The sequence below is a fragment of the Brassica napus genome, chromosome C3, assembly GCF_020379485.1.
Source record: "Brassica napus cultivar Da-Ae chromosome C3, Da-Ae, whole genome shotgun sequence".
NCBI classification, from domain to species: domain Eukaryota; kingdom Viridiplantae; phylum Streptophyta; class Magnoliopsida; order Brassicales; family Brassicaceae; genus Brassica; species Brassica napus.
The window spans coordinates 6,997,354-7,015,416 of NC_063446.1; the positions used below are offsets into that span (position 1 = coordinate 6,997,354).

General features: G+C 34.1%; 1 protein-coding gene and 1 long non-coding RNA gene across 3 annotated transcripts; both read right to left on the reverse strand.

The window, feature by feature from the left end:
• Nucleotides 1–1,359: 1,359 nt before the first annotated feature.
• On the reverse strand, nucleotides 1,360–3,026 carry LOC125584202. Of its 2 annotated transcripts, XR_007321188.1 has the most exons (5): nucleotides 2,678–3,026; nucleotides 2,409–2,594; nucleotides 2,235–2,322; nucleotides 2,092–2,151; nucleotides 1,360–1,838 (listed from the first exon to the last, which is right to left on the reverse strand). It is a non-coding gene; the product is annotated as an uncharacterized LOC125584202 (long non-coding RNA). The 2 variants fall into 2 exon arrangements; XR_007321187.1 differs by having other exon boundaries at nucleotides 1,360–2,151; nucleotides 2,678–3,014.
• A 10,755-nt stretch (nucleotides 3,027–13,781) lies between these two features.
• On the reverse strand, nucleotides 13,782–14,879 carry LOC106387461 (peptidyl-prolyl cis-trans isomerase-like). Its single transcript, XM_013827323.3, has 2 exons — nucleotides 14,667–14,879; nucleotides 13,782–14,627 (listed from the first exon to the last, which is right to left on the reverse strand). The coding sequence occupies exons 1-2, from the start codon at nucleotides 14,751–14,753 to the stop codon at nucleotides 13,962–13,964; spliced, it is 753 nt and encodes a 250-aa protein (XP_013682777.2). The 5' UTR covers nucleotides 14,754–14,879; the 3' UTR covers nucleotides 13,782–13,961.
• Nucleotides 14,880–18,063: the final 3,184 nt, after the last annotated feature.

The window sequence follows — 18,063 nt, forward strand, 5'->3', positions numbered from 1 at the left end:
GCTGGGGGTATTGAGTAACAGACTCGTCTGGTTCACCACATCGCATACAATAGTTATCGCATCTCATGTTACGTCGTATCAAATTTTTCGTTACTGCCACACAACCTGTTATCAATTTCCATATAAGATGACATATCTTCTGAGGTGATTTTACCTTCCAAATAAAGTCTTGGAGCTTAGTTATATTGGGTTCCAGTACTTCATTCTCTTCTTGGGTCCTTAATAAATTATGAGCTACCCAATATCCAGATTTAACCGCGTAATGGTCATTTTTAGTTTAGTTCCAACAGAATGAATCACGTCGATGAGTTGAGCTTAGGTCAAACTCCTTATGAGAGGTATATTTGTAGGGGCAACATAATCCTCCAGTAGTCGAGCATTCCATTCATTTGATTCCTGATCAATAAGGTCATTGACTCTCATATTCGGCTGCAAAACTGGGGCTGAAGGGCGAGCCGGCCTAGCTGGTATTGTAAGGATCCAAGGATCCTCCCACACTTTAACCTGATTTCCAGAATGAATCTTATGTATGATTCCCAATAACAGTAGATTTCGAGCCGCTGAAATGCTGGTCCACACATATGATGGGCTGCTTACAGAGATTATTCGTAAAGGCGAACTCATTTGGTAGTATCTTCTCCTCAAAACTCGAGCCACTAGCGAATCAAGATATTGAACAAGTCTTCATAGTTGTTTTGCTAGTAAAGTCAGGTTGAACTCATGGATCATGCGGAAGCCAATCCCTCCCTCCTCCCTTGGTAAACAGATCTTTTTCCATTTCTCCCAGTGAATTCCTCTCTTTGGGGGGGGGGGGGGGGGGAGTTTGAACCCCACCAGAATTGTGCAATGGAATTCGCGAGGTTCTCACATATCTCCAGCGGGAGCAAGAAGGTAGACATTACATATGTTGGAAGAGCTAGTGATATAGACATTACATATGCCGTCTAGGAAAAGTCAAATTTCTGACACAATCCAGTCAAATGTAAAACTAACATGTTTATCTTAGACGACTTACCGAAAAGTCTTCTCTGGTATTTTCGAGATTTCTTTGAAAACAAAAGTAAGTCAATATTTACAAAGGGTGACTTCCAAAGAAGTCTTTATTTTCTCTAAAACTATAAAGACTTTTAACATTTTTCGTTAATTCATATATATTAGTCAATATTGCGGCTCCTAAATGAAATTCATAACTTAATTGGTGAAAATATGAGGTTAACAACATTCATGTTTATTAATGTTTCTAGTTAACAACCCTAAGTATTTTATTCAGATTACGATCACTCCTCTCTCAGCTCAAGAAACTCTCTTTCTCAGTTTGTACGAAAGAAAACGAAGCAAGAAAATAAAGGACACAAGAAGTATGTTCACCTGGTGTTCACCGCACTCCTCCGAAATGGAGAAGCCGCTATATATCACCGGGGCTGGACAGAGCCAGCAATCCACTATCAACGAAGGTCGAGCTCTCTCTCAAATTAGAGAACACTCGAAGAAGATGAAGATACAGTGTTTGTTACGCTCTGTACAACTTGTACCAAAGCGTAACAAACACTGTACAGAGCGTAACAAATATAGGTACAAGTAATTTTAAAAACCATCTAAAAATTCCGCCCTGTATAATTTCCGATTAATCTTCGATTTTCTCTTTAGGCGCTAGGCCCAATCCGACCGCCCGACTAGCGCGTTCCCGAACAGGGGCTAAAACATAGACATTACATAGACAACAACTTGAATTTTTAAAGCTAGTCAATCGATGATCTTCTTTGACTCACTTCACAAGCCAAACAAGGTTCATGTGGTGACTTGTCCGCATTGCATAACCACTGAAATCAAGTGATCACCTGCATTTGAAAAACAATCTCACTGTTCTCCGCACATACAACCTCAATTGCAGAATCTCTCACTGTAAAGAACTGTTATATAATGAATATATATATTATAAACATTGACTAGGCAGCTAATATATATTGAAAATACATCACCTGCATTTGAAAAATAATCTATTGAACAATATGTATGACAAGAGAATAGACATTTTCAACTACAAAACTCTATGAGAAAAAAAGAAGAAGAAGATCAATTGTATTCACTAACCCGTTCCACGGCCACATCAAGATGTGTAGTCCCTGCAAATGGACTCAGCTACCCAAGAGTCTGAAGTCAAAAGACCACCAAAAGTGTCAATTTTTACACGAGCTAATCATACTACTAGTGATCAAAATATCACAGAGTCTAACCTTTCCTTCCACAGCCTCTGCAAGCCACAGCTCATGAAAACATTACCAACCAATATGCTTTTCTCTTCTTCTTTTACTTGTTGAAACCCTGAAAATCATAACACTGAAGGTTAAACTCACTCAGTAAAACCCAAAGAGGAATCACAATATGAAATAAATAAATAAAAGCATTACGTTTGTTTGCAGGAGCAAGAGACTTGCAGTGGCCACACCTGGAAAAGGCAATCTGCTCAACGGTTTAAGAGCTCTGTTCCTGCGGGGATTTCATCTCGTTTCCCATCTCTCCTTCTTTCTCTTTACTCCCCTTAGGTCTTCATAGCTTACTGAGGAGGAGATTCATCAGAAAGAGAAGTTCGGGATCTGTACACAAATCGTCAACAGCTTCCAAATCAGTATCTTAAATGAAAAAAAAACGAAACTAAATCTGAGAGTGAGAGACATACCTTTAGAGTCTAATCTACAGAAGAAGCCTCAATCTCAGAGTATCCGACCCAAGCTATCGCCTTTGCCGACCAAGCCGAGATCTCTGTCTTCTCTCCGTCGTCGTCGACACCACTCCGGCCGTCGCCTCTTCTTCTTCCTTTCTCATGTCCGGACTTTGTCTCCTCTCTCTCTTCTCTTCGTCTCTCTTCTGTCTCGATGTCTTGTGTCTCAGGTAGAGCGGTGAGAAGAGAGACGACGAGGGAAGAGACTAGAAAAAAAAAATTATGAGTCGAGGTTTTTTTTTGGACAAAAAGAAACTAGGCTTTTGAGTTTTACATTTTTAGTTTTATATTTTTAGTTGGAAAGATCGATGTTTGAGCGAAGCCTCCTCCTTGGTCTCTCTTTTGAACTTGCGCGGATGAGATCTCGGTCACGATTGATTCCCTCCGAGATTAGACGTACCGGGGAGGTTTGGCGGTCGCGGTGAAGAAGGTGAGGAGCCTAAGTGTTCCGGTGTGGCGCGGTGAGTCGGTGGTGATTCTCCGGTAGTAGTTGAGGAGGACGTGAGGTTGCGGCTCGCAATGGAAGCGGCTGAATTCTATTTCTCGCTTGGGCCTTGGGCCGATGGTTTGCTGTCTTTAGATATTGGGCCTTGAGCCCGTTTTAGTGTATTTGGGTTTAGGCCTGATCGTTTGTAGCTCATTGGTTTTATGTGGTTTTTGTTGGTATTGAGGTACTTGGGATTTGGGCCATAATATTAATATAACATAATTTGGGAAAAAAAAGTTTTATATTTTTAGTTTAATACTACTTTTTGACAAAAATAAATTAATTTAATATTTAAACGGGAAACTAAAAATATTTTACCCAAGACTTTAATATTTTTAACTCAGAAGACTTTCTTCTAACGTAAAAAAACACACAAAAAGACTTTCTCACTTCCAAAGTTTTAACAGGAAACTAAAGTATTTTTAGCGGGAATAAGAACACTTTAATATTTTAAACTCGGAAGACTTGGAAGTCTTCTAACGTAAAAATAGACTTTTTGGAAGTCATCTAGAAGATTTTCTAGAAGTCGTCTAGACCCTAAATATACCATAAGCTCAAATAATTCATTAAACTTAAATACAACTTAAAAGTGTTTAATATACACAAAACTAAATACATATAGATCAAAATTTATTTATTTTTTTAATGTTAAGCTTCCAAAATCTAACCCTAAAAATATATACAATACTACAACAAATGTTGTCAAACCATAAACCAAAGAATATCATGATTCACTACTTCTAATTTTATTATATCTTAATTTATATCACTTACGATTGGTTATAATTACATAATTTCAATTTTGTTTCTTTCAAAATAATTTTTATAAAATTTATAAATTATTTTTAAGATCTACTATACGAGAAGACTTCATAGCCATAATTCTCTACACAACCATAATTCTTTCTAAAGCAATAAAATCTAAGCAATCAAGTTTTATTAATAAAAACTAAAGTTAGAGTCCAAAATCTTTAAAAGAAAATATAATGGCTCTAGAAATCAATTTTTCTACAGTTTTAGGTTTAATCACATTACTAAAAAGGCGATATCGTGAGCTGAGAAGATGTCCACCTCAGCAAATTTAGTTAACCAATCAGAAGAAGAACTTTTGGCCACGTCACTGATGTGGACGTCTCTGTTCGTATCCTTTGCCGTTTAAAATATCAACCATTCATCTCCACCAATCTCCATGTATATATAGTCCCACCGATCCCAGACCTAATCTAATGCATCAAGAAGGCGATTACCAGCCCAAAATTACCAGAGAAATCCACCACCAAAGCACCGTTCAAATCCCTGATGAAGGCTCCGGCGAAATCAGTTGCACGGTTGATTTAAGCAACACCGGTTCCACCTCTTCCATGGATACTAGGAAGGCTATTTCCACCTCCAAGTGAGATCCTTGTAAAGAAATATCAAAACCACTAAATTTTTTTTTTGTTTTCTCAATAACTCCATTCATCTATTTGATTAGTAATTCATTCATTCTCCTTATCCATCACACGATCTGAACATGCAGCATCTTATCACAACGAATGGTAAATGAAACACCGACCGGTGCAGGTGAATAATTAAGCAAAATAGATATGCTCTGGCATTTCATACAGGTATAAGTCACACTGATATTGTAGAGGCTAAGTGTTGGAATTTTTTTTGTTAATCGCTAACTTTTAAAAACTTTTTTTGTTCGTTACTTTTTGTTGATGTGCCTCTGATGTTGGATTTTACTATCAACACTTGCAGTTAATAACAGTAGCTAAGTTGAGATAGTAGATGTCGGAACAACAAGCCACTTTGCCGAGCAAGACAGCAAGCATCAACGGCTGATGGTATTTCATGGGACATGGAGGAAGATGCTATTGAGGAAGGATAGGTAATAATTGTTGTTGTATCTGTTAGTGTTACAAACTTAATCGTCAAATCAATCTTTCTGAATTCTGATTTAGTCGTCTCTTCAATTTGGTCATATGAAGAAAGCAATTGCTCCTATGTGTCTAATGAGCGGAGAGCAACAAACGAAGCTCGCGTATTGAGCGGAGAATCGCCAAGGTAACCTTTAATGTTGGTTTTTTGTGAAGTAGTAGCTTGGTCCATATGACTCTTGGATTTTTATTACAGAATCCTTTGTTTGGCCTTCAGTCTCTTTTAAGCATGACTGGCTTATTATATCTGATTCTAAAACTTTCCATTTCAAGAATATATACGATAGCTTCTTGAAGAACTTGCGACCCTGCATTCGAGAAAGTTTGGATGGGAAAACATGGAGAGAACAGAACGGTAAGAAGAAAGGATTTGTAGAAGACAAAGAAGATTTCACAAGGTATTTGAAGTGTTCAACATCTATATTTACATCTTCATGTAAAAGTTTAGCTTGGGTCTGTTGTTTCTGACAAGTTTGGGAGAACGTGTGGTCTCTAATTTGTGCTTCGACTTACACCTTATATATTTTGGTACTGCATGGCCAGTGATCCATGCTTGGTTGCTAAACATATATTTCATCGTCTTTGAAGGGAATGAGTTACCGAAATTTATGAGGTAAGATACAGAGAGCTTTTCTCTTAACTTCCAACCTAACCCCACTATAACTCCAATACTTCCAGCAAAGTTTTTAAAGATGGATTTCTAAGGCGAGCTGTTTAAGCACTTTTCAAGGGCAATGTATTTACCACCCCCCCCCCCTCCCCACCCCCCCCAAATGCAACATGGGAGCGGTTAGGTTGAAGCAATGGCTGCGTGAACCTGCTACACAAATTTCTAAACCGTCCATGACCGTAGAAATAGAAGAGCTTACACGACAATGCGATCAAGAGACCAACAAGAACAGACCTCTCTCACGTTGTAGCTCTACCCTGTTTTCTAAACAATTTATGACCATTAGTTAACTGGTTATGTGTTTTGTTTCCATTACCGTCGGGAATCTGTTATTATTGTTTGTAACAAGAAACAAAAATAACCATGTTAACAATAACATTCAAACCGCTAATGACGAATCGAGCGAAACTTGACATTTCTTAATTTTTTTTTTTACTTTTGTCATTAGAATGGTCAACATGACCATGTTTGGTTTGAGATTTGTTTGTTGGACATTTGTTTGACTTTTGTCATTAAATTGAGATTGTATTTCTCTTTCTAGACCATTGAAAATTATTCTCCAGTCACTATATTACCATCGTTGGTTTGCAAATATTTATTTGCAAATTAAATGTTAACAATTTATTTTCTTGAGAAACAAAATATGTAAAATAAATAATTATATGGTTTAGAGATAAATTTTAATTAATTTTTTATTCATTTCGCATACTCCCATTATTGCTCCTATCCATCTCATATATATTATATTTAAAATATAACAAATTTTGATTTTCTATCAGGTTTTATATTTGTATAATATTACCATATTATATATAATAAAAATTATTTTTTTTCTAAAACTCCGGGATAAAATAAAACCAAAAAGAGCAAATCTGGTTTAACAGAATATTGTTATTAAAGAGATAAACGGTGAGAAGATAAAACTTTAGGCAATAATTGTTATACATTTCTTATTTTAAATATCATTTTGACTTAATTACATTTTATTTTATTTATTCCTTTGACACCTGGGTATATAATCTTAATACATATGCGTTGAATCTTATAGATATATTCCTTCAAAATACATTTTATTTTATTTATTCCTTTGACACTTGGGTAAAACATCAAGTTCCTTCAAAAGAGTTCAAGCTTCACTTTTTCGTTGCTCAGAACCCTTATTTGGAAAACACTGTGGTGAATAAGACAAATCACATGATTGAAGAAGATTCAATCCTCGAGAAGGCCATTGGGTGATCTATTTCTTTTCTCATGTATTTGCCTTTTTTTTCCTTAAGAAAAAAGATTTACTCATCCTTAACTATTGTACAGGACGGAGACTGAGTGGTGTCCTATAGAATGTTTGGATCAGAAGGTCCTTAAAATAAGCCAAAGAAGGGATCCAAAATCACAAACTCACAAATCCCATCACTAAGACTGAGGAGAGGGGGAGTTTCTTCAATTATTTCAGTCCACCTCAAGTTCCTGATGACGAGTAGGATCCTGATGTAGACATGGTATGGCATTCCCCAAGAGCAGTTTTACCGAGGGCAAATGGAGCACGACTATGATATCGGGTTTGTACCTTTGTATATTATCTTTAGTTCTCTTTGCATGTTACTTTAGTTTCAAGATCTGAGTATGTGCACTATTTATCACATAGATCAACCCATTAAATAAAAAAAATCATCTTCCATGTGTCTCGTGGTTCATAGGTGAGGCTGTTGCCGCAAACGACCTTGAGATGGATGACATACAATGATGATAATGCGGATGATATCAACGAAGAAGAGCATATATACAAATTCAAATTAATATGTTAAGGAAAATAAAGCAAATGCACCCCAAGAAGGGGAAATAAAAGCAAAAGCATCAAAGCTTTTGCCTCTGTCATTTGTTCTTTAAGAGACAAAATACACTAACAATAAACTAATAAATTGCCTTTTTTTTTCTTAGAATTATGCAGCAGGAAAATCAAGAAACGGGTTGTGGTCGTTCTCATAGAATGGTTTTAACACTAAAGGAGTAAAGTGAATTTTGCATGGAAAGATAATTACCATACCAACTACTGCAGTGGGGTCTCTCCGTTCTAATAAACAAAATTGCATTAAACAGAATTAGGTACATAAATTTGGATGAACGCACAGGACTTGGATCAAAGATATTGACGTACAAGAACATGGCACTGTTTAACTGAGGTATGAATGTTGTTATCAAGTTCCTCCAAATCATATATTGGGTTGGTCTGACTAAAATGAATGATGATTGATGATTGACAATAATAATTGCTGAAGAATGATTATGAAGTGGCATTCACATAATTACTATTGTTTTATAGGTTTGTATCAACTATCAATACCAAAGGTAATGTTCCGATTCTCGAGGAAAGGCGTAAACCGTTAGATGTTATTTTTACTGACAAACGTTAGATGTTTTACAACCAAAAAGGAAAAAATAAAAGCCAGTAGCAAAGAAGAAGAACGTTTATTTAACAAGTGATGATGGGACAATGCCAAGAAATAATAGCATAGTTTCCTCACTAAGTAAGCAAGAGTGAGGGATCTTATTTTCCGGCAAAGAAAAATAACTTATTTAAGAAAAAAAAGAGGGTCAGGTTTTTGAGAAAATGTCGTGTTTCTTAATTTGCAGTCATGGCGTTATTTGGTTTGGTTTAGCTTGTGTCCTATTTTTCATTTGTATTGTCTTCTCATGAACTATGCCCCGTTTTGGAGGATAATACTTTTTTTTAGTTTTGGTGATATTTCGACTCAACTTATTCTCTATCAGAAGATGGTTCGATTTAGTATAAAAAAGTAACAGATTTAAATAATTGTTTGTTAAAGTCAGAAACAATGTTAATCAATTTCTTTTTGAAAAATAAAAAATTGGCTGCTTTTGTGGAGATTTGAACCCGGGTTTGGCTTAGAAAGACTATAGTTTTCAGATTTCATTTACTTTATTTCTACCGATATCTCATCAATGGCATTTAACAATTTTTCTAGAGATTATTTTTCTTCAGTCACTTATAAAACATTTTCAAAATGTATCATAAACCAAGATTGCGTAGCTATAAACTTAGTTAAACCTATGAACTTAATTTATCAATTGAAATAGACCATGTAAGAAGCCGGTTAATATGTAGCTTTGTAGTTCCTTTTGAAGACGGAAGACCTATAAATGTGAACTCAATAATTTTAAAATAACAATTTTTAAATCATTTGTGAATTTAATTATTTTACATTAAAAATAATCAATAAAATAAAAATTTTGAACATTACTAAAGCTAAATAACTGTCAGTCCATTTTTGACCATTTTTTAAAACACTTTTTTTTAAACACAAACTTCATATTATATACAATTTCTAATGAACAACACAACAATTGTGAGTTTTAACCATTTTAATTCATTGAAAAAGAACAACGAATAAATAAACAACTTGATTTCTCTATTAATTGGTATTTTATGATAGGTTCTAATGTACATTTACAAATACAAATTTAGAGTTATAAATTTAACTAAAATTATAGAAAAAAACCCGGGCGTAGCTCGGGACAGGCTCTAGTGTTTTTAAAACTTTAAAATAAACCTACAACACTAAAATTTAAAGCTAAAACCATAAAATCTACGGTTTAAATTTTAAAGCAAAAAATCTAAAGCTACCGCCTCTACCGATTAACCCATATAATTTGGCTCCGTAAAGGAATCATGTAATTATTCCTTTCCCGTAGAAAAGAATTTGTCATTATTCAGAAGTGGATGGTTACGTGGTATAATAATGTTCTTCTCATTTGTCATTATTCAGAAGTTTCTTATATGTTTGAATCTCTCTCTCTCCCTCTGTTCTTTTTGAGTTCTTACTTGCTTCTTTATAACTATATATATGAAATCATTTTTCAGAAAAAAATAATCTTCAGCCTTCTCTTGTGTCTCTGTAATGCTAAAGATGAATCTATTCATGAGTTGTATGAAACGAGTTAAGTTGTGACTTGTAATTCGATGCTATTCATTCGTTATAATATGGATTTTGACATTTCTTAAAGTTTTCAGAGTATAATCTGTTGGAAGAAACAAGCATGTCCCCGTAATTGGTAGAGAAATTCTGAACAAGAGTCCAACCACAAGAAGTAACAAAAATTACTGATAACAGTCGAAGATGCTATTTTGTGACCTTGTAATTGATAACAGCTGAAGATTCAGTGATATGGTGTTGTTCATTTGGATACAGATGGGAAAAAACCAAGAATATCGTTGAGATCAACCAGCGAAATGTGACCGAAATAAAAAATAGATGAGCTTTTAAACGTTTGGAACTGAGTTTCTATTCCTTTGAAATTACAATGAATTCTATTAAAATTCATTTTGTCTTTTTTAAGAATCCAATCAAATCCACTAAAGTACTCCTACTGACAGTTACATTCGATAGAATTAAATTCATTAATTCAATAACTAACACCCCCTAAGTCTTCCACAGATCCTTCGAAAAGGTTATATTCGTAAAAATAAATTCTAGTTTTTTGTCTGTTCATAAGGGGTTATAATTTCACAAAACTTTTAGGTTACTTTTGCATTTGATTCAAGTTTGGGTATACTTTTGCATTTAGAATCAAGTTTTGAGTCATATTTGGCAAATTCCCCAAAAATTTAGTAGATGGATTATCCTATTTTGGCTCATACATATTCATTCCGTTTCATTTTAATTGTTGTTTTAGGTTTATGGACATAGATTAAGAAAAACAATTAATATTTACATATTTCAGAAATACAAACATCATTAACTATATACCTAACCATATTTCAACAAATTGAAAAATAAACTAAAGAATATTGTTCATAAATTTGGGTTAAAATTATAAAATGACACTTGTTTTGAAACGAAAATTTTACTCTACAATGACAATTAAACTGAAACGGAAGGAGTAATAAATTTGTGAATTTGAATATTAAAAATCAAATTAATTACATATTTGAATGTATTTTGTTTTGTTAAGAAAAAATAATTTAAATCAATGGAAAACTTAATTACCATACATTATATAATTTTTACAATGAGTTATTTCATTAAAAAAAACTATAATATTGTATTATAGTATAAGAAAAATCTAGCACACTTTATTTTTTATGGCTGAAAGGGTTTATAATATTTGTTAAAATCTCAATGATACAATGTGATGGACCCATAAGAACAATACTTACATTTTCACCTCACCTATTATCACCAATAGAAATGCCATGTACAATTACTAAAGAAAAATATTTTTTTGATGCCAACGCCGACATTGTTATGTTAACTAAACTCTAAACTCTAAAACCCTAAACTTTAAACCTAAAACCTAAAGGAACCCTAAACCTAAAACCTAAAGGAACCCTAAACCCTCAAGAAATGATCCTTTAACCATGATCTTTCTTTCAACCGAGTCATTCATCATTCACCAACAAGTATGCACAATATCGCTTTCAACAGATACTTGACCACATCATTCATCATTCACCAACAAGTTCATGTAAAGGTCTCATATAAATTATAAGAAAACTCCTCTTTGTGTCCAAAAAAAATTAGGGATATTCGTTTGTACATTTGCCATCTTCATAATCCATTTAGGTGATCTATTCAAATGATTTATCGAGGAGGTATGTCATTCAAAACGTCTCATATAAAGATTAACTAAGAATCATAAAAACTGCATCACAGTTAGAGATTATAAGGTAATTCCTCACGTAGCGCAATCCAACCACTAGTATACAATATAGTAGAGATTGTATGCTGTATGGTGTAAGTATCACTGATTCAAATGGAATATAAGGTGCATTTTCAACGTGGTTTGCTAAATCCTCATCTTTAACCTAAAACATGACATCTGTTGAATGATCAATTACACCATGTTAGTAACAAATCTCAAAGTATCATCTGCATGCTATTACAAAAAGAAAAATAATAGTTAATTACTATTATTTCTAAAATTAATAAATAAACAACAAAAGAAAATTAAATTAAAACGTGTTCTTAATTTTTTTGATCAAACTAGCATTAAAAAGTTTTGATTGTTCTAGATCAATGAAATTGTTATGTAAAACTTGGTAATGTGGTTAGGATTTCTTTTTCTTTTTTATTCGAAAAATTAGGATTTCTTAGATTTATAAGCTTTATGTAAAACTTGGTAATGTGGTTAGCATGGTTACTTGCATTTTATTTGGCAATGTAAACTGTATGACTTTTCTCATGGTGGTAATGGTTACTTGCATTTTAATAGAAACCCTTTTCTCAAGAAAAAAAAGAAAAAGTAAAGATCAAGTCGGTGAATGCACATGCCAAATTAAGAAAACCAACCAGTTTTATGTTTTGTTATCTCAAGACAACTTATTTCCATCAAAATCATCATATCTGTCATTGTTGTTTGGCTCTTCTTATTTCTTCTCAGTTTTGATTTGCAAAGCATGGTGTATACTATATTATTTCTTTCTATTTTTTTGGGTAGCAAACGACTATTCTATTACTCAAACTTGAGGTAGTCTCGTTAACTAGACCAGAATAGAACAACCAATAAAACAAAGAGATCTATGAAAAAAACGGGCATTCCTAGCTAGCGAGTCTGAAGTCTCATTATGCGTCCTTTGGAAGTAGCTGATCTTGAAGTCCGAAAAACACATCTTGAAATTTTGGATGACCTCCAGCTCAGTTGAGAAATTTGGCCAAGCTTGTGAGTCCTTTACCATTGCAATCAGGCCTTTGCAATCTGTCCTAAATCTCTTGCAGTCAGAATGTTGTAGCATGCTCTCCATTGCCCATCTTAGTGCTTCCAATTCCGAGTGTAGTGTCGTCTCACGCCTCCTTATGTTTTGTGTCCCCATAAGTTGGATCTTTCCCATTTTATCCTTTCAAACCCATCCAATTCCACTGAATTGATTTGTGAAGGTCCCTGAACCATCCACCATGCAAATATTTTCCAAGGTTAAGGCTTGTGGTTCTTCAACAATTTGTGTCTGTGGAGGAACATGTATGGTATCCTTTGCATCGTACCAGGTCTGACACTCACTTTCTGCATATCTGACTAACTCTAATGGGTCCCTATCTATACCTCGGAATAGTTTATCATTCCTAACCTTCCAAATGTACCAAATTATCCAAGGATAAGGGTCTCTATCATCCTCTGGCTTCATAATACTATTCTTCCTCCAGAATATATAGTCCATGTTAGCGTAGATGCTCGAGATATGAAAAGTTTGAAAGCTTAACGGTGTTGATGATAATGCCCATGCTTGTAAAGCCGGTGGGTATTCAAAGATCACATGAGTAACAGTTTCTTCTGGCTCTCCACTAGTAGTTATCACATCGCATATTGCGGCGTATGAGATTCATTGTGACCGCTATCTGTTCTAAAATTAATTGCCATATAAGATTAACAATCTTTTGTGGTGCATTCATTTTCCAAGCAAAAGTTTAAAGTTTGGTTATACTGGGCTGTAAAACTTCTTTTTCCACGTCATCTCTCAGTATATTTGTAGTTATCTAGTATTTACCTAGTATCTAGACTTGACTGTACCTAGTATTTACCTAGTATCTAGACTTGAGTGTGTATTGATTGATATTGATATTGTTATTGTTAATCTATATAACTGATTGATATTGTTAATGTATAGATTGAACAGGTTGGATTGCTTGGATGCATGTTCACGCGTTTGTAGAGAGAAGAATGTCTGTCTGTCTTTGTCACAAATTGTCATATCAACTTAGCTAATTATTACAAAGTTAACTGGTGAATTTTTCCACTCCAAATTCATCTAGAGATGTTTTTTTCTTTCTTCTTTTAGCCTTGTTAGTGGCTCTGGTTATAGCCAATACTTTTGGGCAAACGACACACCCTAGACTAGTGTCAACTACCAGCTTAAACCACGGGTAAACCCGCCCAATTATCATCTCGGCCTAAACTTAAGCTGTAAATCAATCACTAACGACGAAATCTAATAAGAATCGTTTAAAAACAATTGATAATACCGCAAAGTTAGTGTCATGTTGACAAAAAAAACACTTGATAATAACGCTTAAACAGGTTTACAATAATAGCTATCAGATTTTCAATGGTAGCTCAAGAAAAAAGAAAAGAAACAGAGGAACAAAAAAAAAAGGCACCCGACCAAACATCAAAAGGACACAAGCAACCATCATTGTACTTGAAAATATCTCAGATCTATGAAATCTGACCGCAGTCGGCGATCACCACGGGCCTGGAAAGCATGTCCCTAACAGGTTCGTTTGAAATGATCCTGACCACATCCAATCCTTGAACAACCTGACCGAACACCACGTGTACATCGTCCAGTTCCGGGCTCTCCTTCATGCAGATCATAAACTGAGATTCGTTGGTGTCGGGACCACGGTTGGCCATGGAGAGGATACCCGGACCAGTGTGCTTTTTGATGAAGTTCTCATCCTCGAAAAACCTACTGCCGAAGATTGATTCGCCTCCGCTTCCTTTCCTTTTGTCAGTGAAATCTCCTCCAGCAATCATATAATCGGGGGCCATATGGTGGATGATTGATCCTTTGTAATGGAGTGGCTTACCAAGCTTCCCCATGCCTTTCTCGCCTGTACAGAGGGCGCGGAAATTCTCCGCCGTCCGTGGGGTCGTGTCGGCAAAGAGCTCCATCACGATCCGACCAACCGGTTTGCCGCACACCGTCATATCAAAGAAAACCTTAGGGTTAGCCATTCCTGGAGATGGATCAGATAATTTAGGGTTTTCAGATCCATATTCATCTTTGACGCCACCACCAGCCTGAGGTACGAGCAGGTCAACAGGGTTAACGTTTATTGTGAATCCACCGCTACCCTGAGGATAAACACGGGCTCCATTTACGTATAATCTGCCGTCAATCTGTGGTACGAGTCCGCCAACAGGGTTAATGTGAAATGTCAAATCACCACCAACTGGAACGTTAACCTTAACGCTTGTTCCATTTGTGCGAAAATTAACTTCCATTCTTGGAGATGGATCTGAGAAATTTTAGGTTTCTGCGCGCGGAGTTATCGAGAGAGAGAGAGAGAGAATATAGTTCCAATGAAAATAAAATGAAGGAAGGTCGGCCGTCGATATCAGACATGCGTATAGATTTTAAACTTTTCTTAGGTTAACTGTGGTTAAATCAAATCTGACTAGGGTTAAATCAAATCTGCCTAAGGTTAAATTTTTTTTAGAACAACATTTCATTAATATTTAAACCGTATATAATACAAGAAGCTTAATAACCAAACATGAGGTACTGAGAAAACTATTACATCTGCCTGATCATCTAGGACATATCTTGAAAATGCATCTGCCGCCATGTTTCTTTCGTCGGTTGACAGAACCCAATGAACAGTCTGATAACAAGGACATCCAATGGCAAATATCATGAAGGATATTGCCCAGCTTGGCATGATGAATGACCACTTGATTAACAACCCGATCTAATTCAATACAATCTCCTTCAAACCAGACCTTTCTCCAACCTCGTATCCATATCGGTTGCATTGCAAATAATAACCCCAAAGCTTCTCCTTCTAGAGCAGTTAATACATACTACAGGAATTATCTATAATAGCTAAGGATAACTCTATAGCTAACTGACATCATCCGTTGCTGATTTTTGAGAGGCTACAGATGGCTACAGATAAGTTCCCTGGCGTCAGCTCCGACGCTAACCGTGATAGCCAATCTGTTACTTAGCTATAACTTAGTCTGTGACTCGTTAGCTATGACTTTAGCGACCCCTTTCTGTAGCTACATGGCTACGAACTTTAGCAATAGTCTCCTAACATTATTTGTAGCTAACACAATTTATAGCTAATACAATTTACAAATTTTGAAAAGATAATTAGTTCCCAAATTAGTGAGAAAATAAATAAATATAATGAACAAATAAAATTATTTACAATTGTGATACGAGTCATCAAACATACTTGATCATTAAGCATATACACGAAAATTAAATCTGAAAATAGAACAAAAAATGATTTCTATTAAGGATCCTGCAAAAAACACGCAAGTGCCTTAGATGTTATCTAGATATATCTGCTCCTCGTGACTCGTATCTTTGCTTTAAACACGAGCATAACCCCAAGGACCTGTCTTCTTCCTTTGTTTAGTCCACATAGTCTTATATTAAGAGTAATTGGCTTGGTTCACGATCTGCAAGGGGTTCCCAGTCTGTAACAAAATCAAGGGCATGAAAAACAGACACACATACATATTGCATGACGTTTAACAATGTGAACATCAGGTTACTGCATTCTCTAATTCACAACAAATGTATAACTGTTAATGAAACGTACCATCGTCTGAAATTATTGATGGAGGCTTATGTGGAATTCTCCATAAAAGGGTCACTAGATAAACAACCATCAACACTTTGGTCATAAGTAAATAGAAACATGAATCTAGTCACAATAAGAAAGATATGAAAAATTAAGGTAAGATTAAGTGTGAGCCTGGTCAAACGAGATCATGGTACACAAGGTACGACCTTTGTTGCTGCAATACTCGAGTGCTTGTGCAAGATACAAAATCCACTCTCATGTTCCACTTCATTAGCTGGCTATCCCCTGCATATATCATCACACATTTACAAAGACTAGTTCATAACAATATAATGATTTTTTCACCGAGACAGGTCAAACAAAATCAGACCAAACAATTAGATTATTGCTAATCTCTTAAAAATATGAAAATCCTAAATAATGGAAGGGAAGAGATGCTTAGAGACATGCATAAATTTCATCACAACGGAAACATATCATCTCCTTCCCAACGGAAATTGACGGGTATGAGCTAAGGCAATGCCCATCAATGGAAACGAGCAAAAGATCCCAATTTATGAGATTTATTGAATGTTATTTATTGACCACATACAGTAGAACTTCTATAAATTAATAACATTAGGACTTTGAAATTTTATTAATTTATAGAGATATTAATTTACAAAAGTTTCCTTATTTAGATTTCTTATTTTAAGATATATTTATTCTAAGATAAGAAAAATATTTGATTTTAATTTATAGACATTAATTGTTATTTTTTGAAATTTGACATTTATATTAATTATATTATATTATTTGGTATACATAATATATATTGCATAGAATTTAAATGTGGTTTTAGAAATAATATTACTAAATCTCTTCAAAAATATATTAAGTGTTAAGAAAATATAAAGATAACTCCATGGTGAATATAAAACAAACAATATAATAATAGGTTCTTACTTATATAAAATATGTATACATATAAATTATTAATTTATAATTTTAATGGGACCATATATTTACATATAATTTTCTAAAAAATTATTATCTTATTATTTTATCGATTTGTGTCAAATTTTGAACCGGCCCAAGTTGGGACCAGAGAAATTTATTAATTTATAGAGATTATTAATTTATCGAGTATTAATTTATAGAGGTTTTACTGTATATATTTGTAGATTATGTTGAGATGTATCAAATAATAAATGATTAAATGATATGTATTGTAATTATCTAGTAATTTAAACTTATTTTCCGATTTTCGACACCGGTTAATTCTCTTTTGTCTAACCGGAATTATCTGTATCAAACTGGTTCTGTCCTTGTTTGGTGTACCGAATTTCTATACTGAATCAATACTATTAAATTAGGAACATGCCCAATTGATAATAGTTGAGTCCAATTTAAAATAATACATCATTAACAAGTAACCGCTTATATGACTTTTAATTAAACGACATCTAAGAAACAAAATTGTTCCATAACCACTAAAGTCCTACTTTTAAGGATGTATTATGAATGTAAAACGAAATTTTGGGAAGATGCCGTATAAAAAATCAAATTTGTGTATAGATAGGTTTGTTATGGTTAATACCCGCAAGGCAATTCCTATTTTTCGGCTAACCAAATCTATCCTACTAAAGTGGACTTTTCATTTACATTGGATCAAACATTATAAACCCATTATTTGCATCATAAATTATTATATGTAATAATAACATTTTATAAATCATAATATATAAAATCAAATGATGAAAATTTAATGGAATTTTTTTTTTACAAATATTTTACTACTTTTTAATTACTAAACAAATTTGTAACTATGCTTTATTATTTTTTAAAAAATAACAAATTTACAGCCGTTTAGAAAAAAAAATTCAAAACTAATGCGTGAAATGACTATAGCACAAGTGTATATTTTTGCTACCTCACAAATTTAATACAATTATCAAAAAATTTTACTAATAATTTTTAAAAAATATTATATACAAATATGATTACAAATAAAA

Coding starts and splice junctions, on each gene's coding strand:
- LOC106387461 (XM_013827323.3), bottom strand. CDS start 14,753: ATGGAAGTTAATTTTCGCACAAATGGAACAAGCGTTAAGGTTAACGTT. Junction 14,628..14,666: donor CATTTCACATTAACCCTGTT/GGCGGACTCGTA, acceptor AGATTATACGTA/AATGGAGCCCGTGTTTATCC.